Below are 27,020 nucleotides of genomic sequence, written 5' to 3'. Positions count from 1 at the left end.
GGGGTAGCAGATCTTATGTCCCCTTTACTCCAAAATGATCCAGTCTCCACATACATAAAATGTATGGATGTTGAATCTATGCCCCTCAGAAGGTTGGAAGTTTGTGGGCTTACGCTTTAGAGGTAGTCCCCAACACTGGAAAGTAATCTAGAGGTACCGCATTGAGTGCTTACTGTTATTTATCATCTGGTAGGAAATCAGATAATTATGCACCTCACTTGTCTCTTACTATGTGATTAACACTGTGGAGTTTGGCACCACTGGACTGTGTGTTAACCAGTCGAACCCCAGGCATCCCACTCTGGAAAATGGCTTGGGAGCGACAGTTGATGCTGGGTGGGCTCTCACTCACATGGACACCTCATACTTTACGTTACTTCGGGATCAATATCACTCGCAAACCTATTTGCTGGAGGGAAAACTGAGCATGGCAAAGAGATCACAGAGCTCCGATCCCCTTCTGGACATCGGTGCCACTGCCTGTACCTAAACGCATTGCAATTGCGAAAATAGTGCTGTTTCCCCTCTTACTGTATTACTTTGTGAACCTCCCACCCTTGACAACGTCACACTACTCTAAGTAAAAGGACTGGTTGATCTTATTTGGGGAGGCAAAGGCTGAAGAAAAAGCCTGGCCAAAGTACGCTTACCACTGGACATGGGAGGCCTTGTCGCCCAAGACTTCCATGGTTACTTTCATGCAGCCCAGTTACAATGGGTGACTTATTGGATGGCACAGCACCACTTGCCCGAGACAGCATTACCGGGGTAGCAACTCCAGAGTGGTGTCCTCAATAGATTATCGTTCCTGGGGACACAATTTCCTAAAGTCCTGCCAGTCTTGGTACAGAGGATGACCTTGGCATTATGTCTGCACAACACATGCTCTATAGCCTGGCGCTCCCGCTTAAAGGCTGACCTACCACCACTGGCCCATTAACAGCTAAAGTGTTCGCCTAGTGGGAGGCTGTAGGTACCCAGACACTGGATGATCTGTACATGGAAAGCATTGCTACTGACTTTTACACCTTGATTGTTCAACAAGTGCTGGGGAGGGGCCAATTCCTACAGTTAGCTAAGATAATGCATGCACTGAGGGCTCACTGGAATGCAGATGAGACAGAACCCAGCACAGAAAGTAGTTAACTGCATAGACGCAATAGGTGGAGGTTTAATACATGGATATACAAGGCTATCCTTGACCATACCGGAGTGTTGCTCCAAACTCTGAGGGAACAATGGAAAAACTTGCACCTATAATGGTAATGACTGGAGAAGAGCTCAGGAATATCCAAGGAAGGTCACGACAAATGCCAGTTTTAACTTCATACAATATAGTATATTGCATAAAGCATAACCAAAGCCCCATAGACTGCAAATAATATTTCCTAGCATGCCTGCTAGCTGCCCCAATTGTCAGACCTATCATGCTGAACTCTACCACGTGTTTTATGGGCCTATCAAATATTGCACGGATACCAGAGGGAGGTCATACATTGCAAAGCCATGATAATCGCCAGACCACGACTCAAGACTATTGATGCCTGTACATTAGGCATTCACCCACAAACGCTAAAGTTGCCACAAAATTCACTGACCTCGACCTTTTACTGGCCAAAAGAGCGATCACCATGGGCAGGAAGTCCCCTCCTCCTCCTCCTCCTGTGATTTGGCATAGGGACCTAGAATACTGGGCAGGAGTGGAGATTCAAACACTGTGGCCGGAGGAGGTGGGGAGGCTGTGAAATTACCCTATTGTGGAATACTGGGACACGCTACTGTAGTCCCACAAAAATGTGGGGAAAGATGATGAGCAGCTGCTGTAAAGGAGGTTTCTCTTTGGGGGTGGGGGGCGGGTATTGTGATCCTTTGTTTAAATTTTACCGTGGAGACATTCCTGGATGGGAGGGGGATCTGGATCTTAGGGAAGGAGGAGAAATCATCCACAATGATAGAAATAGTGGAGGACTCCTTAGAAATCACAACCCAAACACATTTGATGCCATTACTGGTGACCCCCAATATGCATCATTGGCTATTCATGGCACCCTTGCAAGGGTTGCAACCATGTTTTGTATTTTACTAAATACCAATTAAAAAAAAAAAAAAAAACCACACACCGGAGTTTGGCTCCATGAACACAAATGGAGTTGAAACATTCCTGCTCAGGGCCTCTATGGTCCTGCTAGTAGAACATGATAAATAGAACTTGGACTACTGGATGTCCTTACATGGCAATCACTACACTTATATAAATCTGCTACCAGATCCAAACTGACATGGGGATGATGGATATTTGGATCGAGGCCTATTTCCTTTTGTGGTTTTAGAGTTACTGGACAGTAGCGGCTACAGAAAACCCTTTGCTGATCATGTGATGCTAGCCTGTAATGATCAGGATAATTATATTAGAAGGTTGACAGGAGAAAGTGCTCTCTTTAGGAGATCTCTGAAGAAAAACAACACAATAACATTGTATATTTTAAAGTGTTCTTACTAATTTGCCTGCATTGTTCTCCAGCTATGCCATAATTTGATCATCCTCAACAGTATCACCCAAGTAGAATTAGCATATATGCTAGTAGAATATACAGAAGAGTAAAAATATTTCATATTTTGTAGCAGATCCAGAAGTCATATCAATTAATTGCTGTGGGCTGAAATCACAAAGTGATCATGTGATATTGAGTGCTTCTTTGTAATATTCTAAACCCTAAGTGCAATACATTAACACACTGATGACAGAGAAAAATCTTTGGACACAACAACCTTTTTTGCCTGTATGTTTTTTTGGGGCAGAGTCAAAGGTGACAATTAAAGGTAACATGGTTGATATAGAAAGCACATACAAGCAGACATACCAAAAAAAACACATAAGTTGCATATATCTGTTTTACAGCTTGACCAAATAGGTTGACATGCATCTCGCCAGCTACTGATGAAAAGCGTGAGCGGTGTTTCTCTGAACCTTTACTTTTTTTTTTTTTTTAAGTCTCCAACATTTGGGGGGGGGGGGCTGTGCCTGTATCTATCCAGTTAATGTGTAGGATGAGTCTTTACTCTCTTCTTTTTTCATCTGGAGTGCACACAGTGAAAGCACTGCAGCAAAAATGCTTCACAGCAAACAAATACCAATAGGAAAATGAAAGATCTTAAGAGGAGGCGTTTGATTTGAAGACTAGTTTGCTTCGGGATATTGGTTGTGTAGGAGTTGTCTATGTATGAGGGTTTTCCTGGCTATTGGAATGGTACTCCTCTGTTGCAACAATGTTGGCCGGATGCCTCTTTCCTCAAGCTGGGAAAAGAAAACTATTTTCAATTATGCATTATGGGCTAAGGAAGGTGTCATGGGATATCTTGAGACTGAAGACTTTAAGAAAAGCAACTTGCAAATGTCCCACACTAGATGGTTTGCAAAGCATGTGATATACAGCAGCACAAGCTACAATGATCGTATTTCACAAAAATATAAAGATCAGCAAGATAATGGTCATACAGATCTCTAATGAACCTAATCAATGCTTACTTTATTTCATGGGGGGGATGGGTGTGCAAGGCGGTTAAGCAAGTAATTCGGGTGAAAGGCATATTTAAGGCACCCTTAACATTTTGCCAGACTAAGGATCTAAAATGGAGTTCCTTGCACATTAGTACGAGCCTTCTATCATTAATAAAGTCGGAAAGTGTTAATTCCCACTGGCACTCTTACTGGAGGTAAAAGTAAACCAACCACATCACCATCCTAATCTTCCTCCATAGTCTGCTGACTACAAGCCTGTTTAATGAAAAGGTCTATCGCTGTCATTTGCAACACCTAAAACAGACCACCATTCTTTTACATATTCAGAAAGAACACAGCGTTGTGTCATGCTTGGCACCAAGATTGTGAAAAGCACTTTTGTGATATCAGATCTATTGCTTAAAACTATTCTGCAAAAATCTCGATAGTTGCCTGTTAAAGAGTGATAATGGCTCTTGCTTCTCTCATTCCAATCTTGCCCAAATGTCCTACATGCTTTCCCAGATCTATCAAAAGGTCCTCATTTGTTCAAAGGACAGTCTATTGGTGTAAAACTGTGTCTCCCATCACTTGTAAGGCAATATCAACTTGTTATGCAAACCAATCCAAACAAGGATTGGCCATGCCAAAAGGTCTCACCTGTGGGCAAGCTATTATTGGCTTAGCCAATAGGGTGGGTAGCTGTAGTGTTTTGTCACTGAGTATCCTCGTGCAAGGACCTGAGCTAGAGGATGCCTCGCCCTTGTTGTGTATTGTTTTGAATATGGTTCCACGATCTGATGCTGAACGAGGTGTGCCAGGGTTCTGACAACGTTATTGAGTTGTCAGAGATCCTGGTATGCGGCGGGAGCGTCTGGTCGTTGGTGCTGTTGAATTGCAAATAAAGAACAGCTTATTCACTTCTACAATCTCCAGACCCGTTGATTACATTTGTCGACAAGCGGACCAAGCTGCGCGCACAGCACCCACCAGCCAAATTTTGACATTTCTGGATTTCTCCTTCGAGCCACCTTTTCATCGCTAATCCACACACCTGCTCAAAGCGGAGGACCCTTTTATGCGGCTCCCGTCTCATCTGTTGCGTTTCCTGATCGACACAAACTGCACTTTTGGCAGTTTTGGGCAGGTTTGCGTCTGCGATTTGATGACGTCACTCTGCTCTGCATTGCCCGTGCAACGCTCCATCGCCTAGCAACGCAAGATGCTTCCTGACGCCAGTACGTCATCACGCCTCACTTAAGCGTCCACACGCAGGCGGCCATCTTTTGCAAGGTTCATTATGGTTACTATGGTAACCCAACGCTACGAAGACAGCGGTGCTTTTCCCCGAGCTGTCTTTCCTACGCCATCGCATCACTCTCTTCGATCCAAGGTAGGATCCAGCCTGCACGCTCTCGCGGTGACAGGCACACCCTTTCAAGTTTATTTATTTTGCAAGTCAGTATTTTGAGCCTTCAAATTCGGTGATAGGCTCACCTTGCCATTTTACTTCGTGTCTATGCTAAATTTTGCCTGGATCTGTGAATATCTGTGACAGGCTCACCTATTTTAAAAACGACTTATTCAAAATTTTACACTTTATTTTTAATATTGCACGTTGTCAACTGTAGTGAATACCTTGTTTACTATTTTATTCACAGTATTACATTCTTCACATTATATTGGTAATCTAATTCTATATTATGGCTACTTCTCAGCAATTTGCGCAACATCCTCCCTTTTTACAACAACCTGGCAAACCCAGTATTCCATGGCGTCAATGGGTAAAAGCTTTTGAGAACCATATTGTTGCCATCGATGAGGTCAAGTTTTCTCCAGAACGTAAAGTCGCGATTTTATATGGTTGCTTAGGACTTGCTGCACAACAGGTCTTCGAAAATGTACCTATATTCCCTACACCTACCGGAGAAGCTGGCGATGCTGAACATTGGGATGCCTACAAAGAAGCTTTATCTCGCCTAGTTAAACATTACGACCAAGAGTGAAACATCATGCTTGAAAGACAATTTCTTTAGGAGAAAACGCGAAGATGAATCTGTAGAGGAATACATTGCGAGGTTGCGAGTTTTAGCTTCAACTTGTGAGTTTGAGGCGGATCCTGACATTTATATTCGTGACCAATTTGTCTTCTCTTGTTTTTCAAGAAAGATTCAAGAACGCCTCCTCAGTTGCAGAAAACCCTCACTCCAAGAAACAATTGATATTGCTAAGAGCATTGAGAGATCTATCATCACCTCCAAGGTCCTTCAATATGATCAATCTCTCAACTCTTTCAAAACTCCTGCGCAAGACATTGTTAATTCTGTCAATACGGTCTCCACAAACAAACCTGTTAAACAATTTGTTTAAAAAAGGGAACACTTTTTGTTACAGATGTGGATCCAAATCGCATATGGGTAACTACCCCATGTGTCCTGCTCTTGGGAAAAGATGTGTTCTATGCAAAAAAATTAGAACATTTTCAAGGCTCATGTAGATCATCTAAAAGACCTACCAGAGTCAACAGCATGGAGTACTCTGAAACCATTGATGATTGTACAGATCATTTCCAAGATATGATTGTTTCAATTGAATGCAGCTATTTTTACTCCTCATTGTGTTAGGAACCGCTTTCTTTGGAAATATAGAGATTCCCATCATGGCAGATTCTGGTTCTCCCATAACCATTTTATCAGATGTCATGTTTTTTGAGAAATGGCAAGGATCTATTACATTATATCAAACAGACATCAACCCAAAAGCATTTGGTGAGTTTGACATGTTGGGCTATTTCAAATCAAGGCTAGAATGTTTAGGGAGGTCCATTTTCACAAAGCTATGTTGCGGTTAGGGGACGCTACATCATTGGTTGGCAAGACCTCGCCAAAATGGGTCTACATCTTTTTCCAGGCTCTGATAACCCAATTAGCCTTTGTGATTCTCCTCAGGGCTACAGTCCTGCTGGCTCTAGGAATGATCCACATCCCAAAACTGATGGTCTGTCACAGACCACACCTTTGATCTCAAAAAGGTTCTGGACACATTTCCCAGGCTTTTCTCCAACAAATTAGGAACCGTCAAAGGATTTCAACACCAGATTAGATTTAAGGCAAATGCTCAACCCTTCGTTCATAAGGTACGTCCTTTGCCCCTTAGTGCGAAGGATGAACTCAAGTCAGTTCTCAAGTCCTTGTGTGTCATTGATCCTTGCAACTCCTCAGAATGGGTTTCTCCCATCGTTAGCGTCCGAAAAATATCCGGTTTGGTCAGATTATGTGCAGATTTGCGCACCTTGAAAAAAAAAAAAAAAAAAAAAAGCTTAATTGACTGCCACCCCCTTCCCAAAATTCACGAACTGCTAGCCTACGGGAGGGGGGGGGAGGAGGGGAGGGCAACATTTTCACAAGAGTTCACCACTTTTGTCACACCATTCGGTGTATACAAGTACCTCAGGGTTCCTTTTGGCCTGGCCTCTGCGGCCAGTGTTTTTCAGAAAGTTATGGATAATCTTTTTCGAAACATGCCAGGGGTCCAGGCCTACCAGGACGATATTTTGGTTTATGCGGATGACTGGGAAACACACTTGCGCAATTTATTTACCGTTTTGTCCAAATTCAATGAGTCAGGCATGACAATCAGGGCTGACAAGTGTACATTTGCCACTCAGCAGTTGGATTATTTGGGCCATACTTTGTCTCCAGAAGGAATCAAGCCTAAGGTGTCACTTATCAAAACCATCAGCCACGCTTCTTCTCCCAAAGACAAAGACTCACTTCGATCATTCTTAGGCCTAGCAGAGTACTATGCCCGTTTTGTAAAGGTTATGCACAAACTGTTGAAACATTGCGCGCTCTTCTTCGGAAAGGCTCTAAATTTGATAGGTCTGAAGAAGTTTCGTCTTCATTTGATCAAGTTAAAAAACTCATTGTAGAAGCACCTGCCCTACATCCTTTCCATGACTCTTCAAAGTGCTTTATAATGGCCGATGCCAGTCTCACGGGGTTGGGGGCGGTTCTTGGCCAATGGGTTTCGGGAAAAGAGAACACCATAGCCTTTTCTTCAAGGATGCTTAAACCATCTGAGACTCATTATAGCACTATTGAATGCGAGGCACTTGCGTGTGTTTGGGCAATTGAAAAGTTAAAAAATTACATTTGGGGTCGCGAATTCGATTTGTTCACAGACCACAAGCCTCTTACTCAGTTACTAAATGGTAATGGGCTTGGCAAAGCGTCAGCCAGATTGGATAGACTCCCTATTTCTATTAAACACATTTCTGGAGGTAGAAACTTCAGGGCGGATTGCCTTTCACGAATGTCTTTTCATGATCCCTTAGATGTCGAGAAATTACAAGATACAGAATGTGTTGTTGCTGCTATTGATGCTGTTAGGCTATGTCCTACCATTAATGAACAATCCTGGGTGGAAGCGTACAACAAGGATGAAAATCTCAAGCTTGTTGCTGAAAATATTGTGAAGGGTTGGCCAGAAAATAGGAAACTTCCTAATGAGTTGAAAGCTTTTGCCAAGGTGGCATCCGAATTATCCCTGGTTAATGGCATGGTCATAGGGCAGGATTTTTTTTTGTTCCCCCGTCCAGTTTCAGGAATAATATCAAATTTGCGCACCAAGGTCATCTAGGGATTTCAAAGACTTCACAACTCATTAAGCTGTACTATTGGTGGCCATCCCTAGAATCCCAGGTAAAACTTTACATTGATTCATGTTCCGAATGTCTCTCTGATAAAAAAAATTACAGTTATGAATACACCCCTACACCCTGTACCCTGTGCCCTTTCCCATTAAAACTTGGGACAAAGTTGGTTTAGACTTTTCTGGACCTTATCTCCTTTCTCATGACCTTAAATATCGTATTTTGTTAATTGATTATCACTCAAAGTGGATTTATCACATGTTTTGTGACTCACACAATTCCACTAATGCCATTAAATTTTTGAAGATATTTTCTGTGGAAGGCTCGCCCTCTGCTATAGTCACAGACAATGGCACCCATTTTATCTCCCAAAAGTTCACTTCAGTCTTAACCGAGTGTGATGTCAAACATCTTAAGGTCGCCCTCCAACGGTTTGGTCGAAAGGGCAAACAGATTAGTTAAGGATGCCATTCAAACAGCTCTTTCCTCCCATCAGGATGCACAGGATTTCCTTGAAGCCAAGTTGTGGTCTTATAATATTTCTCCTCATTGCACCACAGGTGTTTCCCCATTTTCCCTCTTAAGGGGTAGAACTGTTCACATAAGTTTGTGTCCCAATTGGTTACTCAATAAGCACAGCAAGAGCATTCACTGCAATAAAGATTTGACATCTAGAGTTTAACAAAAGCAAAGTCTCATGTAGTCAGTGCATGACGCTGCAAGAAACTTTAATACCCTAGAATTGAAAGTGGGTGATTGGGTCCTCATTAAAAATCCCCAAAAAGTGTTAAAAGGTTTATCAAAATGTTCCCCTCCGGTGCAAGCCACTGGTGTCAGCAGGGACTCAGCCTTACTTGGAAATAAGGGATGGTGGAATAAGATCGCTAGTACACCTTTCCGACTCACAGGCTGGTTCTTTACTCAAATTATAAAAACAAGAATTGGAGGCTGCTGATTGGTGGTTACATGATCCAGCGTTCATTGTGGAAGAATCCTCCATCTCTCGGGGTCTCATTGTACATTCCAAACCGGAATGTGTTTCTGCCCCTGGTTCTGTTGTGACCACTGCGGACACCTATTCCTTACCACCGAAATTGGGAGTTTGTTGTAGAAGATTGCCTTCCAAATTGAATCATTACGTTTTGTCTTGATTCTGTTTTCATTTGCTTCATTTGCTTTGTTAGCAATAGCATCATTTTTACTTATGGTTTCTCGTTTTTCATTTTTCCTTTTCACTTTGTTCTTCGTGGAGAGGGAGATGTTGTAGTGTTTTGTCACTGCGAGCATCCTCGTGCGAGAGCTCGAGGATGCCTCGCTCTTGTTGTGTATTGTGTTGAATATGGTTCTACGATCTGATGCTAAACGCGGTGTGACAGGGTTCTGACAACGTTAATCAGTTGTCAGAGATCCTGGTATGCGGCGGGAGCGTCTGGTCGTGGGTGCTGTTGAATTGCAAATAAAGAACAGCTTACTCACTTCTACAATCTCCAGACCCGTTCATTACAGTAGTGGAGTAGGCTGGGTAGCGAAGTGGGGGAGGGGGCGGGAATTTGCAGATGAAGAGGTGGGGGTGCAAACGTGACCAGATAACAAGATTTATAGCCCTGTTTACAGCAGAATTGGGTCAGCTTCTCAAATGTTCCAGACTAGATTAAAGAATAAATGTAAGTACATACACAGGATCAGGGGTCAAACCGATATTGCTGCAGCACACCACACACACAGGTAGCAGAGGTCAATTAAAAAATTTCAGTCACGCAGTCAAAGTCTCAACCCTTGCATGTTAAGAGTATCATTTTATTGGAATTTCAAAACTGCAGCAGGGATCTGAGGTCACACAATTAAGATTCCCCATTTAGTCTCTCCATGTGTGTTCCTGTCTTGTGCTTGGGGCATCAGCGAACAGGGGCACACGGTCACTGACCAAAGCAGAACTTTAAAAACATTTTTTTTTTTTTTTTAAATAACAGCATATATATAGCACGTTTGTTTGAGCTCTTCCAGTTGCACCTGCATCCATCAGAGACCATGCTAATATCCAGAGCTAACCTATCAGAATAAATTATAAAACAGGTTAATGGTAAAACGTTATTTTCAGCATGTATAGAGCGGGGCTGCCAAGTACTAAACAAAAGAAAGAGAGGCTGAATGGATCAAACCATCGTCTGTCTGTTCAGGGCGATGTTGCAGTTACTGCAAACTGATTTATTTACAACGCCCGCAAAGGTCTCAAAACTGGGTTAAGTGTTTTTCCCCCTCAAACCAGAATTAAGTTCCAGAAGAACAGGACAATTGCATCAAAGACACCCATTCATTCTGTTCTATAGAGCAGCTTTAACCACTGTGTTAAAACAAGCATTTACAATGCAATAGATCTCGCAACTGCGAGTTTTGGAGCTATTGGCATTGTAAATGGCAATGCCTTTTATGGTGTTTGTGAAGCGGGCGCCACGCTTAAAGTAAAAAAAAAAAAATTTAAAAAAAGCGGTGTCCCTCAAGTGGGTAGGGCTCAGGACCGCGGGGTTGTGGCGGAGGACAGCAGTGGGTGATTGTGGTGAGGAGGAGGGGGGCCTTGTGCTTGAGGCTGCTTGCCGACTTTGGGGCCGGGGGAGTAGCAAGCAGACAGTGGCAGCAAGTGCCTGCTGAGCTGCTTTTACCACACAATCAGGGGCTGCACCAAAACCAGCCAAGATAAAAAAAAAATGTTTTTAAAAAACTAAAGGAAAACTGGCGTTACAACAGCGACTGGCATGGAAAGAAGGCATAAAACAGAGGGAACATGCCTTCACGGCTGACTCTGCCTGGAGCGAGCCCACACCTCTAAGGGAAACGCGCCTGCATTCTTAGCTGCGAACTACGTCTGTGTCACCATGTGAAACTCTGACCAGCCCTGGCTCGAGTTCACCGCACTTTGCATTCTGGGACTTGTAGTTTAGTTTTATCACTGTATTTAAGGCATTGAAAGCTTTCAACATCTAAAGCGCTACAGGATTTTAAAAAATGTGCACCTTGAGGATAACATACGATATTAGGCCGCTTGGCAACCACGTAAATTAGGACTTTTAGTTGCTAGTTTGGGAAATAAAAAACAAGCACCGCAGGGAAGGGACCAACCCCTCTCCTGAAATGATTCTCTTAAACAATAAAGTTGCATTAAAAAATATGCCCCTTAGCCTTTTAAGGAAGAAAAATAAATAGTTCCCTCTTGCAAATTGTTGAGCCAGTTTAGCTGCTGCAGTGTGTGCGGTCTCTCTCCACTCCGGATCGGGCATAAGTTGGTAATTTATCCCCACGGAAGCCGACAAGGGGAGAATAACAAAAACAATCGCGTTTTGCTGTGTTGATGCTTGCGTTAAACCTCTTCCTTTTTCATTGTTTACAGGAAAATTATGTGCGAACCACGTCCTTTTAAAAACAAACAATCCAGGGAAAAGTGGTTAAACAAAGTATTTCCTTGCAGTTTTTTTCCCCCTGCCGACATAAAATATATCATCTGCACACAAATAAACATATATATAAAATAGAGAAAGGAGGTGGGGTGTTCCTTTTGCAGTGTGAGAAGCTTTGGCTGGCAGACCTGCGTGGCACCCGAGACCGCAAACAATACGACTGCCTTCTGCCTCCCCGACACCAGGCTGGGGCCAAAACAATCTGAAACCAGTGGCGGCAAAGAAGTGCAGAGTCAATAGGCCCGCCGATTGGAAAATAAAACGCCCAACAGTTCCTCAAGTCCATTAGATCGATGCGCTGGTCGCCGGGTTAGAAATGCGTGCCACGTTTATGCCGGTTGGACGGTGTTTCACTTGTGCAATGCCCCTCGCTGGTCCGCCACTAAGTATGCTGATAATCACAGGGCGGGCCCGCTACTAAAGATGCCAATACTCATAGTCCCGCTGTTGAAGTAAATTATGAGCCCCTCTAACACTGAGGGACGGTGTGTAGACTGCCCCAGGCCCCTAGCTGTTCCGCTGTGACTGTTAGCCCGCAGCCCGTACCTCGGCTGAGGCAACCACACACTCCCGCTCCCAGGACACCGGTCCAGATGTTTACCTTGGTAGTGCGGAGTGTTCTGATTCTCCGGGCGGGCAGCAGCTGATCAGGGGACGCGATCGGGTTGCTTGCGGACGTCTCGTAACTCATCCACTCAACGCGGCTCCTCTTCGTGACAAGCCCCTTGTTGCCGGGCAACCCCCCTGGCTGGAGCCAATCCCAGTGCGGCTCCTCTCTGAGGTCAGTGATGACGCGCAGAAACAAAGATGGCATGCCCTTGTCCGGATGGGCCGGCCTAAATGTCCACAGGGCGGTAACCGAAATGACGAAAAGCTAATCGTGAGGCTGCGATTAGCATAAAGTACGACGCGCACAAATTGGAAACAGGGGTGGGGCTTAAAGACCCCTTCTGAAATATATTGTTAACTAGTGATGACCCGCAAAAACAAAGATGGCGTGTGCTTGTCCGGATGGGCCGGCCTAAATGTCCAAAGGGCGGTAACAGAACTGACGAAAAGCGAATCGCGAGGCTGCGATTAGCATAAAGTACGACACGCAACTACCGGAAACAGGGGCGGGGCTTAAAGTCCCCTTCTGAAATATATATCGTTAACTATAGCTCACGCAGGCGAGAAGCGCATGCGCGCTCCAACGCCAGGCGAGACCTAAAAAGCAACCAGGTACACACACGCCTATCAAAAACCACTGTAGCATAGCCAATAGGTCTCGCATTTGGGACATAAGTATTGAGCCTGGTAAGTGCTGACATCGGAGGTATTTGTTAAGGATTTGTTGTGTGCCCTTCAGCATTCAAAGCACTTACAGAGGGTGCATAGCGTCCGTCTCCCCCTTATAATGTGCTAAAGGCTGAAGCAGCTGTCTGTTCCAAACACAAAGCCTGCTGTGCTTACATCACACCCCCAACAGCCCTACAACCATTACTCCGAGAGCACCAGCACCACCTCAGTCTAGCCTTCTATCCCCGGTTCAGGTTTCGCTTACACGTCTTAAGTCGGTCCTCTTCCGTAAACTAATATCTGCCTAAGAGTGCTACTGATGCAAAAAACAATTAAAATGGTGCTGCGCCAACTTTAGGTATCTGAAGAACAAAGGACTCATTAATCGAAAGGGCAAAAACACGGAAAGTCAATCCAGCTGCAATTGCTTACTATAAACTGATCGTGTATTGTATTTTTGAGACACAGCAACAATTAAGAAACAATGTGGCACACATCTCTACGAACAAGGGCGCCAGTGCGCTTTATAGTGATACAAGAACATGTGTAACATGGAGACCATGACTACATGGCAGGAAATAATTTACAAAAGATAATCACAAGGACAAAAATTCAAACAAAGTTAAACAAAAGGGAAAATGCAAATTCAGAGATTGATGCCACTGGCACAATGGAGCCAACACAAGAACATGTTAGGTTTTCACATTTTTGGCTAGTGGGCTTCCGTGAAGCAAAACTTATTTTCTTAAGAGTTTTATGTAGCGCTGGCTAGACCAGCGGGTATCACAGCGCTTTACACAGAAGACGTGAGCAAATTAGATAAACATTTTGGTGAATAGTACACACCATGGAGAAATAGTGTAAACTTCGCACAACCCAGCTCAGAGATACATATTAAGCAACATTTGGTTTTTAATCACACATTCCTTATCAGCAGCGGCCCAGGCATAGTGGAAGGGATCCATTATGTCTTTGATGAGCTTCTGAAATCAATCACAGATCTGGCGCCTTCAAAGCTGCAGCGCTTAGGGAAAACCGCTTGGTTGCCCACTTACCCTGGTCCTATTTGCGATACCCCAAGCTTTCCCTTGCTCAAACTCGGCCGCCCTTCAGGGACCACCAGTAGGTCTTAAGAAACACTCATCTTACTTCTCAGTCACACACAGAAAGTGGAGTTACACAAACGTTACAGTAAAACACGGAGAATATTCCAGCAATCAAGAATTATGCAGGGTAAAAAAAATAGTCAGTTATATAAACATCAAGATGGCACACAAACATAAAAACAACTCCCAGAAGTAACAAACTAGTAAAATGCAGTGATGTGTTTCAGTGATAAACGTTCACAATTTGTTCAGCTCCCATTTATTCTTCTTTATGCAGTCATTTCTTTACCACAATTTTAGTCTATAATAAATACCATCAGGGTAAGACTTAAAAATTCATGACATGAGAAGTGCTGAAAAAAAGAATGTACATGATGTGCTCTGTATTGTTTGTGAGCAAATGAGGGGAGCAGAAAGAAGGGATGGTGGCAGAGACAGTAATAGTCAGTGAAGGCAGAGGCCAATGAAGTGCTGACAGTGACGGACGACGGTCTATATCTTTGTTAGACCAAATGACAGACTGAGAAGCTCAAGTCAGTTGCAGGTGACAAGTAAAAGGGCAAATTTACAGATTTATGGAAAAGATTAGCGGAGCATGCACAGATGAAATTAAAACACGTCATTTTTTTGAAGTGTCTCCCTGTCTTGAGTATTTTTTTGGGGGGTGTCCTGATTGAGAGAACTTGTATGATAAATATTCACCTTTTTTGCTGTAATGCTTTCACATCCAATAAAAAGTGACCCAGTTGAACATTTAAAAAAAACAAAAAAACGTAATGTGAAGGGAGGGAAGGCAGGGAACTCGCAGTCTACCGCAGCGCAAGCCTGAAGTATGCTGTAATGTATACCAAGGTTAACTGTAAGCAAACTGGGACAGGCAAGGAACATCAGAAGAGAACAGAGCCAATTAGAGAGCTGCTCCAGGATGTGTCATGGAAGTAGAAAAAGGACACAGTTTAGAAACAGACGCTGCCACAAAGTATTCGGGCAAACAGATCAGAACAATATAAAAGGCACGTTTTGTAATTATACTTTGCCGACCAGTTTAAAAAAAGTTTATTTATGGATTATTTAGGAGAGGAAGGGTGTATTTAATGGTAGCTGGTTTATTTTGAGAACTTACAAATTAGACAAGGCATTCTCGCAAAGGGTGCAGCCTCCCGATTCAAACAGATAGTCAATGACAAGGAACCCTGAGGCTGCATGCCCAGAAGGGGGTAGAAGCCATTCCGCACTGTGCTGGAAGTTAACAGGTGATGGGTAACAGAAACAATCACTTAGTTAAATCGCCTCAGCAGAATCAAGCAAGCACAGGAGGGACAATTGGGATAAATGCGCCAATAGAAAGCCAGCATTTTGTAATGGCACAAAAAAGAACCAATGGCAAATCGCTGGATTGCCAAAAGCTCACAGAAGAGATACAACAGGTCTTGCAGATAGCGCAAGCGATGTCGAGGCTCGACCTAAAAAGGAGGAGGACGTTGTGAGGAAGCGAGTACACAAAAGGAAAGTAGGGAGAAAGAAATTGTGAAGGAAGATTCACATTGAGAGCGCTGTGAAGAATTGAATAAAGACACTTGTATTATATAAAAAAAGTTAACCAAAGCAGACAATGATATTATAAATGGACAGGCAGCTTTGGATAGATAAGGGGGAGTTTGATTTTTCAGAACTAAAAAAAACTAGCCTTGTGTGACAATGGTTGCTTTTCAAGCACTTACCAAAACATCTAGGATTACATACAAGCGAACTTGATGTGGAATCCAGGCAGGTCATTGTCTTCTTCATATAATATTCAGTTATTTACTTTATACAATGATTGGAATGCATTTAATAAATACCCTGTTGCTGAGAAAAGTTACACGATACTTACTATTTGAAGTTTAATTGTTTTTCCATCTAACTCAATAGTTCTGATTTTAAAATCAACGCCAATTGTGCTGATGTAGCTTTCCGTGTAAGTGTCATCCTGCAGAAACAGAAAAGTAATTTAGTACTCACTAGAAACCAAATTGTACAATTAAAAGCAGAGTAGAAGATCGATTTGAAGAGGCAACTCAAGAGGACTTCATTTCTCTTGGAACATCAATCAAAGATATTTTGATGGCTCCACAATGATCAGGAGGTTCTATTTAAGCAACATACTCCTATTAATAAGAAACCCAAATTACAGTTCTTCAAGAACATAAAATGGCAACCACTAGAGGTTTCAGTACTAGGTGCTTGCTGAAGAAAGCTGTATGGTAAGGATATTTCTGTTCCAATGTGCTTTATGCAACACATACACAAAGTGAGGACAAGAAAGGGCTAGGGCCCTTTCTAGGGAGTTTGAAAATTATTTTTTTCTTTGAGAGAACAGCTAGATTTGGCCACAGGCCTGTAATGCAGCTTCAGGTTTGTGAATATGCAATTGTTAAAAAGGTACTAACAAACATTGGTGGGTGAGAGGGTTGCATCAATTATGCTCCCCACTGCAAAACCCTAACAAACTCTACAGCTTACGCTGGGCACCAGTATCTAGAAGCTGCTATGTCCTGTCTCAGTTCTAGAGAGGACTGGTACATACTGTAATTGCATGCAGAAACAGAAAAAGTAATGTACTAGATTGCTTACAATTTGATCTACGTTTGAGTTGTAACCGTTGCTTGCAGACTGTAAGGTAGGCTTTAGATGCATTGTCCACAGAAATATTAAAATGACAAATGCACAGTAATTTGTCTGAACAGCTGCAGGCTTTGCACTGCGGCTTATGGATGCAAAGGTGCTAGGCAGAGAGCCGTTAACTGTATGTGTGGGTATACCTTATTTCTAGGCAGTCATATCACAAAACAATAAAATAAAATACAGAAAGTTATGTCTTATGCTTTTACCATCAGTTGCTAATCAGGATATACAAATTCCCAGATAAACATTTGTTGCAGGGATGTTATGTATGTATACACCCGACTTAAAAATCACATTCCTCAGTTATGGTACACTACACTGCTCATGAACATAGAGTGCCACACACACACACCACAAACACACACACACAAAACCACTAGCAAGGATACCATTTTTCTCTCTCCAACCATGCCAGCTCAGGACCACAACTATACACAAAACTTAAGATTGGACAACAACCTGTGCAGTATGCAGCTAAGGAGGCCATCGTATGAAATTCCATAAAAGGACCTGCAGAGCTGTTCAAAGCTACCAGCATAATGAAAACTGTAAAAAAAAGTGTGTCTCTCACTTCTTCATCCAGCAAACTGCTACATGATGTGTCCCATAACAGGATAATCGCACCTCGACATGGAACAAATTTCCACATAGGATCAAAACAAAGACAACATCCTTCCAATCACATACCATACACGGTGAACTGTGTTTCTCATGTAGGCAAGTGCTTTAGCACCCCACGTAGGTACAGTAAGCGCTATATATACCCTGCAAAATAATCTACTACTTTAAATGCTATAACCTTTTTATACAGGATCCGTGACATCTCTGCTTGCAGATTTATCTTAGGACATCTAGCTGCTGTCTCAAGATAATGCATCATGTGATGGTTCATCAATGATATTAAAGCAACTAACAGTGATGCAATTTGTGATGTAGCATGACTTCTTGAGCAGCGTGTTGGAGAAGTTATAGTTGCATAGCTCTGCATAAATGGGGAATGTCGGTTTCTAATTCAATTTCAAGTTTTATTAAACTGTGAAATGCAGCCACAGAAAACCATTTAAAGACTTAAAAACTAAGATGTCAAAAACAGTTTGCCATTTCAATTTTATTATTGAGATATTTCCCTATACATTAGGACACACGTAGGCATGCCAGCTAGACAGTTCTTTAGTCCTTTTCATAGTGTGCCGTTATCGTCTGAATCTTAATGCTTAACAAGATAATAAAATAAGTACTGGTGTCAGAGTTTTTAAGTAAAGCATCTCCTTTTGGTTTCTCTAGAGTAAAGCAACAGAAACTAGCATTTCTGATGACTAACTTTTTAGCAGCTTTTGGGGGAGGAGTCCACAGTCAAAGCAGCAATACAGGGCTGTGTAACAAAAAAGGAGTAAAGTTGTCCAGTTAATGGGTTAATTTGAAGAATGTGAGCCCACGACTAAGACAGGTAAGTTACTGAGCAGGACCTCAACCACCTAGGTCAGAACGTTGTAAGCGAACTACGCCATAAGTCCAGAGCATGAAACACGGACCATAATCCGTAAGTAAACAAAGAAACAAACAGTGCTCTTCATTTCGTGTATAGGTTTCAAAAAGCCCAATGCAATCTTGTTCACTGATATTCACAGATAAAGCTTTCTACGGTCATACTTAAAATAAAGCATTTTAGGCTATGGAATTTTTTTTTTTTTTACAAAATTGTACAGATTCAAACAAAGTCAAAGATATTAACAATACAAATAAAAATGTTGTCTGTGGTGTCACACAGTATCTATATTTGACAGCACCAGCTCGTATTGAAGAAAGGGCACAGCATTCTGGTAGAAATGCAGAGTTTAGGTAATGGATAAACACAAGAATGTTGATGTGACCTCATACCAAGTTTGGCTTAGAAAGAACAAATGCACATATTGCCAGTAGCTCCAGTGGATAATTAGCCAAGCGGATAATTAGCCAAGGTACCCCGCTACAGCTCATAGTGAGTTCCATATTGGAGTAGAAAGACATACTTCAAAATTCTGCGTACACCAATTCTCTAACTAATGAAGTAAGCCAGTCAGAACTTCACCTTTGTGTATGTAATGGATTCAAATGAAGGAATCACCTCTTTAACCAATGCTCAGATATGCAGAACAGCAAAGAACATATGTTACCAGCCCCCACTCTGGTGTCAAATCACAAAGGGTTATATAATTTGGGATAAAGGAATCTCACAACTTTTTAGTTTATTTATCGATTATGGAGTTGACCTATAATTCAAGGTTCGTAGCACTTGCAGGAGTCTAATTCCAAACTCATAAAACTGTTGTAAAAATATAGCCTTATCTTCCCACAATATATGCACTATTCTAGCATCATAAGCCTTGCCCAGGATTCAAGTCAACTCCTCTAGACAAGATCGTAAGACCATTAGAGATTAATTAAGTTTTAGAAGTCTGGGTCTTTATCCGTATAGCCATTTCCTCACTTGAGGCGAGCAGAACACTATGGTAATTGCATTCAATTCAATTTATTTTTATTATGTTTTGGCACTCCGAAGAGGTCCACATAAAACAAGATACACAAATACACATTCTCAAAGTAAAAATGACAACTACAACATTTTCCACTGAACAAAATAATCAGCGACACATACCTCCATATTTCATCAATAAATAGCTAAAAAACCTTTGAAAAAGTTAAAAATATTGAAGCAAAACATTTCATTTGGAGGAGTATAAAAGGCCTGCAAAAAAGAATTCACATTGAGGATACCCAATTGCAAGCATATTGATCTTAACCACTTCGAACGAAGTGGACGCAATGCAGGACATATGTAATTGCATTCATTTATGTTGGTTTCAACATTCCTAGCGAACATTCTTTGTTGTTTGACTTTCTTGGCAACCGTTCTGAAACCACCTTTTTGAAATCTCCTTGTTAAATTAACTGCTTCGAGTGGAATCTTTCATTATATTTACTTATATTTTTTTTAAGTACCACCGCTGTACTTATTTTAAACTTAGTACTTCAGGGGTCTAATTCACGTAAAAAACAAAATCAAATAATTGTAGGGAATTCTGTTTTTTAGCACGGTTCCCATCATTTGTCTACACTAGTTGCAATGGAGATAAAAGGGAAGGAATGAGTAGGGAGGAAGCTAGCACCAGAGCAGCAGTTCAGCATCAAATGGCCAGTTATGTAAGATGGACAAGTCAAGATGCATAGTTTAGGCCCATTTTTCAAAAGGTTCTGGTTTTTTGGATAATTAAGCCAAATGTAAATTGCATTTAACCTCTGCTATGTACAACATATCTGATGGTGTCTAAGTAGAGGCTTTGAAGTACACCCGGAGACTGCCCAAGGGCAGGTCTAGAACTGGACACAAGCCCAAACCAGAAGTTAGTGGTCAGGAGGTTGTGTGTGGCAGGTAAAATAAAACAGAACCAAGACTTGTGTTGGTAGAACATGGCAGGAAGGCTCAAGATAGCCAGATCACAAACCTATTCTGCGACAAACTTGTGGGAAAGAGTTTTGACTGCCCTACAGAGAACTGTATGGGTTTCTAAAAAGGAGGATCATAGAGAAGCTGATCGTCTGAAAGCCACGGGGGCAAAAAGGGGTACAGGAAAGGACTCTTTGCTAAGCAAACCAGCTGACTAGTTGTAACTGGTTTGGTAGTAGTTTTGGTGACTATTCATTTTTTGGGACTTCCCAAGCGAGTGATGAAACTAATTTCCACTCACTGTGAGCTGGTACTGGGAAAAAGAAGTCTCCTGAGGAAGGTGTGGTGTCTTATGTCAGCACCACAGACTGAACCTGCACCTGGAAAGGTGAGGGCATAGCTTCTGGTCTACAGACTACTACTCAACAGAGTGACAAAAGACTACCTGCGCAAGGATGTAAGCCAGGGATACCACCAAAGGAACTGTTGCATTTGGAAACTTAACTGTTATGACCTGCACCAGGCAACCAACTCATCCCACCCTTTCGGACTGACTGAAGGCAAGAGATGGCCTGGAGCAGAGAGTCGTGCTGGAGTGGAAGAATCCAACAGTGGCTACGTATGACATATCAGGGCTCGAAAAAAAAAAGTTACTAGACCTGCAGGTCTAGCGACTTAAATAATCTACTCTACCTAATTATAATGCTCTTGACCCATAAACTGGTTTCAAATTATGTGATCCTGGGTAAGTATTTTCAAATTATGTAATCCTGGGTAAGTATTTTAATTCACGCCAAATTCCTTTTTTATCACTTACGAGAACACCTTCAAATACGCACGTTCAGCACTCCTGCTGTACAGAATACGTTTTTGTTTGATTTATTAGACTAAACATTAGCTCCATAAAGAATGCAAATCTAGCCACATATACGATGAACTTGACTGCAGACTTGCCTCGAATTCATTAAATGCATTGTCATCAGGGCTTGGTCAGGAATGTCTCTCACATTATGTTTAAAAACTATCACTTTTAATAAATACATAACAAAAGCATAAAGTATGCAGCCCACTGTTATTTGCAATTAGCACATTTTACAATGAAATGGCCACAGAATTTGTCATTGTCATGTGGTTTTAAAACTATATAGTGTACAATGCTTAGAAATAAAGCTTCTGCAAATATTTGTCATTTGCACATCACCAAGTAAAGTGTCCTGATTTGCTTTACTCCAATTTAAATCTTGGTTTGCATCACACTTCTGAATTACAAAAAAAGTTTCATAATTTCTGATCTACTTGTACTATTTATTTAACAGCTGTTCAAATGTTTTAGAGAAAATAACGGCATTTCAATACATTTTGTTTCACAATTGTCAAATAGCTCACTTGACAAAAAGCATTAACTGTAAAAAGAGAAAGTAAAGTAAACACCATTTTCCAGGAACAGATTATAAACTCGACAGGAAGGTGAATGGATCACTTTTCCTTCTATCTCGCTTACAATTGATTGACCATACGTTCAATTATTATTGTCATTACACCAAACACACAAAAAGGTGATGACGGAATACCTGGAAATAGAACAATTGCCAATGGTTTAGACTGAGTAGCATTCAAACCCATCTTTTGCCACAGAACCCAAGCTGTACCTCAGTGACGAGGCCTCACAAGGTTGAATCTGACCCATGATTGCTTGTGTTAGTTACCCTCTGGAACAGCAGGGGGGGTGGGGGGAGGGGGTTGCCTGCCAGTTCGGAATGGATTGTTCCTGTGGCGCGCAGGGTCAGTATTGGATCACATGAGACAAGCCTCTATCTAGAGTGGCACAGAGTGTGAAACAAGATGGGTTAGAATGCTATGCAGTGCGATCGTCAGTGGTTTAGACTACCTGCAAAGCTTTAATATCATCTTGTGTGTTTAATCTCAATACACTTTCTTTAGCTCCAATCAACTGAATATGTTCCAAAAATATATCCTTTGAGCTCTGGTAAAGAGAAACTAATGCTGACAGAGCAACAGCATTACCGTTCACCAATCTCACTTGGACTTTGCAGATAGGGTGTGGTCAGTTGCGAGATAACATTTGGGGGGGAAAACAGCTTGCACTGATGGAAGCAAGGATGTGATCAAATCTATTCCTACAGTTTAAGCCCAAGACATTTTTGTTAAATATGAGGATACATTTACATCGGGCATGGTTAACCCCCCTCCCTCCCCAATGAGTGTCCTGGTGAATAGAGGAAAGAGGAGATTAAGTCAGGAGATGAGATCCTTTAATTACATTCAAAGTGATAAAGGAAGGTGGTTCTAGCTCTTCGAGGAGAGAAAAAAGTACCACCATCCTCATACACTGTTTTTTTAGATTAGGGACATGGAAATACAAGGAAGAGGGATGAACAGTTGAAGCAGGCACATAAGGAATCAGTTTCAAGTGCAGACATGTTAGACTGTTTTTGACCTAGAAAAGTCAGGACATGAAAAGACATTTCTTTTTAGGAAGGAGTTGGTACAGTTCCTTTAGGCCACAAAGAGATGAGTGGAGAGGAAGCTTGTGATGAAGTGTAGTAGCAGAGTTCTTAAGCAGCTGCAGGTAGTAAAACATTTAGGTACAAATAAAGTGTTCGCACAATCAACCCTACTAAGGACTGCAGCTTGAATTACTGCCATTAAACAATAAACAGACGATGAAACATCCCAGATTTTTAGCAGAATTAGGTCCTCTCTTTCCTTTCACTGCTGACTCTTGTAGAATCTTATTGGCCCTTGCACACTTGCAATGCATCAATATACTGCAGCACCTGTGCTAGTTGACAGCTTACTTTGCTCATCAGGGGGAGAACCAGTCACTGTGCATTCAGTGAAAATTATTTCCGAGCATAAAGACAACCATGATCCAGGTACAACATTCATCTTATAATATGGGTGTTTTGAATTTTCTCTTTACCTTCGGAGTAACTGTTCTGCTTTTAAAGGGATTTTTAGGAATTTTTAGAAGCCTTTGAAAGCAAGCCTCAAAAAAAAAGTCTACTCACCCACTCAATATGGAGTCAGAGCTGTTCAGGCCGAGGTATTTTTAGAACATATTGGTCCCTTCTGGCGAGTGAACTTGAGCCAGAAAGGAACAGGTGTTCTGCTTATTCCGAAAGAAAATGAGCAATAAAGAGGTCTTTAAATCCTGTTTTTATCTTGATACATCTGCTCTATGTTGAAGGACAGAGGTCAAATGTCAGTTTGTAAAATGGTGTTTACTTTTCTTTCTCTTACTGCAGTTGGAGTATTTTGTAAAGTAAGCTGTCTGAATCACTGTGAAACAAAAGGCTGTCAGTTTTTTTCTAACCCACAATTAAATAGCTTGTAAATGAATAGCACAAACATTTCAAAATATATACAGAATTAGAAAATCATTTGTTTTATAATTTAAAAGTTGGATATAAACAAAGATTTAAATAGGAGCTAAACAAATCAGAACACTACATGGTGATGGGCCAATGACAAATATTTGCAGGAACGATTTCCAAATAGTCTTGTTTGTATACTACATAGTTTTATTAGTAAAACAGCTTGTCACTGCGACCTTTTGTGGCCATTTCAATGGAAAATGTGCCGACTGCAAATGGCAGTTTGCTACCACTTGATACTTGAGCTACATATTTATTATAAGTGAGTTTTTAAACATGTACTGAGAATCCTACCCCAGCCTTGATGACAAAACTGTTAATGAACTAAGAGACAAGTTGGGGGTCATATGTATCCTATTTGTGACTAGATTTATATTGCATATGGAACAAACGTTTAGTCTATTAAATCGAACAAAATAGTTTTTTGTACAGTAGACATGCTGAATTCATATTTAAAGGTGCTCATCATATATGAGATATTGAAGAAAATGGCAGCTATGTGAATTAAAATATTTGCCCAGAATCACAAAATTTGAGACCAGTTTATGGGTCAAGAGCATTACATTTAGGTAGAGTAGATTTAAGTCACTAGACCTGCAGGTCTGGTAACATTTTAATGATTTTATGAGCCCAGCTTTTGAGGACTGTCCTTAACATGGTAAACTACTGTCTATCACTCTTCTGGAAAATGTTTTTATTAATAAAGTCTCTTCCTCCCCACTTGCATGGCAGTTCACCGATGGGTTGATTTCTGAATTTCTTCATATAGAGTTGTGGAAGCTTTCTCCTGCTCCGCTTCCTGATCTATTCCCTTCTTAACGTCACAATCTGTATATGGAAGGAGTACTGGTGGCAAGTGTCAAAATTGTGGCATGCTGCACAGAATATACATGGTTACTTTGACGTTGAATTACCGCCTCAAAAACTGAACTTCCGCTGTTTCCATAACTAGTCCTGTAAAATGCATGGTCAGGTGAAATTCGACTGTCTAGTTTGGTTTTGGTGGTCAATCTTACTATTTCTAGTGGTAAAGACTTCAATGAAACAGTCTGTTTCAACCGTCCTTTCTTGAGATGTCATAAGAGTCTACTTGCTTTTCACCCTGCTTTCGAGGTTGAAACACCACTCTGATAACAAGTTCTACATGGTAAGATTACATACTTTAGATCCACAAAAGGAGGACTGCATTGGACCTAATCCCCATTTCTAGGATGATCCATGTCAGTGTCTAAGCTATTTGAGGCTGATTGTCACTAGTAAGTCAGCCCACAGATCTTGTTTTTGGAACAAGGTGGTCAGGTGTAAGTCAGGTGTCCGTATGTGATGCAAATTTAAAGGTTGTTGTTGTCTTACATATGTTGAAGGTGCAGGGTCGACCCTGAAAAGTGAGTGTTTCGAAGGAGTTATATGAGTAACATTCTCCAGGATCCGATGCTTTAGCTTCTAAAAATGATTTCCTCCGCACCTCATTGTCCAAATAAAATACTAGAGACTGTTCACTATCCTGCACCTGTTTACCAAATTTGGTGACTTAATCATGTTCCTCCTCAGAAGTAACTGCATTCACTGTTTTTAATGATTTACACATGAAATATTTACAGCTATTGAAGCAAAAAGAAAGTACAGGCTCTAAAAATTCTATGATATTCCGTAACATATGTTGGACATTCATCAAGTCCTAGCAGTAGCCAAGTCTCACCTTACATAAAAAATAACACAAATTTCACTTTGTGACAACTAATCTTTCAAAGGCCATGATGGTCAACGCCAATGTTGTATTTAGGCGAACAAACTCTGCCTCATATCAAACTATTGCTTTTTGCCTGATGCTGTAAGTTGTGCTAGATCCCAAGGCAGGTAAATATATGGGCATGTTACACAAATTGTCATTGCTTTGGCTGCACCCAGTACTAGTAGTTTGTGTATGTTACAGGTATAACTCCCAAGATTTGAGGTTACGACCTGGGCCACAAACCTTGTCCTACATCAAGCAACTTTTTAGAGGGAAGATCCAATATTTTAAGGATGGAAGTTAAGTATGACACATATCCTCTTTTTCTTGACCCCTTTTAGTCAGCCCATGCAATACAAGTTAAATATATTTTCTGTCTGCTACACCCGTGTTAGACCTAGGTAGCTGCCTAAATTAGAATTTGATTTTTAGTATACTAGAGAGTACGTACCTATATCAAGTAGTGCCATTCTACGAAAATCTCACTAACCTTTTCAATACAACTAGCTTTTCTTCTATGTTTTGTGAAGTAGAACAAATGCAGGGCTAGAACACGTTTAAGACTAAATTCTACACGAATGACTTAGCAGGGAGGCTGTTTAAACGTACAGGTGATTAATATTTCTGTTTTCAAGTGTGCAGTCATTCACTGTAAGTGCAATAGCTTTCTGTAAAATTAAGAATTGTCAACGTCCTGATTTCATCCATTTTATATTTTACGGAACTTTCGTTCTGTATTAATAGGGTAGATCTTACTAAAGCACTTAGAAGTTGAGTTACTGGGAAAACAAAAATGGCAGAGTACTTCATGGTACAGAGATTAAAGGAAAGTTCTATAAAAAGTTTGGAAATATGTTACAATATCATACCGTTCATAGTAGGGAACAGTGGAGGAGGAGGGGCAGGGGGGGGAAGAGTTGAGGCGAGCCTTGAAATGACTGACTTAAATATATGGGACCACTACTAAGTATAGAGAAATGCACACTGTTCTGAAAAAGAGGTGTTCTGTGTATCTAAAAAAAAGTAGCATAATGAAAAATTGATTGCGATTTTTTTGTTTTTCACTATCATTAAAAATGTGCCTTGATAGAAGCATGTTGATATTTGGCTTGCAAATATACACACTGTAACTTACAGAGCACTTTTTGGAATCTTGCAACTTTGAACAGTGGAGAACACTACATTTGTGAAGGGCTTCATTGCTAAAAATACTTAATTTCATTCTTGTGTAGCACATAATACATCTCATATGCAAAATCGGTGTGGGGGGGACAATTTAAATTCTGCCTATCTACCTACACAAACATTTCAAAACAAAGTGACCAGCCTTAAAAAAGTACAAATAAGACAATGAGAGTATGAAAGGTCTTCATGCATACGACCACTGCTTTGGCATTTATGGAGGAAAATGAAATGTGGGTGTACACAATTAGCAAGGAACTTACTGCAAACCTAAGCAGAAGGCAGGACTTTCCAACGCCAGAGTCTCCAATGAGCAGCAATTTGAATAAATAATCACTGTAAAAAATAAAACAAAAACATTCAAATTAAAAACACATTCAATGCTAATCATATTTTAGCAGACTATGTACAAAGGACGGCTCTGACAATTATATTCCCCTAAGTTCTTTCCTCGAAAGCAACAAACTTTTTCAATTCTGTACTTAACAGGCCAATACAAAGGAATCCAACTTAGATCTCACACTCTCAAAGCCTGCCTTCCTCTAAACTGAACATCCTGTAATAGTCGAGTATCTAGATAATTTCCATTATCCAATCACTCTAAATTCAGATGACTCCTGGTCTTGGTCAAAAC

At 41.2% G+C, this 27,020-nt stretch overlaps 1 protein-coding gene across 1 annotated transcript in view; it reads right to left on the bottom strand.

Moving 5' to 3' along the window:
- The window catches only part of RAB1A (RAB1A, member RAS oncogene family), a 162,282-nt gene that overhangs the window by 53,853 nt on the left and 81,409 nt on the right, over positions 1 to 27,020 (bottom strand). Inside the window, exons 2-3 of the mRNA XM_085612521.1 lie at positions 26,650 to 26,722; positions 15,860 to 15,955 (exon numbers count right to left, since the gene is read on the bottom strand). Coding sequence (XP_085468647.1) covers positions 15,860 to 15,955; positions 26,650 to 26,722 — 169 coding nt within the window. The remainder of the gene's footprint in view (positions 1 to 15,859; positions 15,956 to 26,649; positions 26,723 to 27,020) is intronic.

Source organism: Triturus cristatus, chromosome 6, assembly GCF_964204655.1.
Source record: "Triturus cristatus chromosome 6, aTriCri1.1, whole genome shotgun sequence".
In the NCBI taxonomy this organism is placed as follows: domain Eukaryota; kingdom Metazoa; phylum Chordata; class Amphibia; order Caudata; family Salamandridae; genus Triturus; species Triturus cristatus.
Note: the sequence above shows the minus strand (reverse complement) of the source record. Positions and strands in the feature narration are given on the sequence as shown.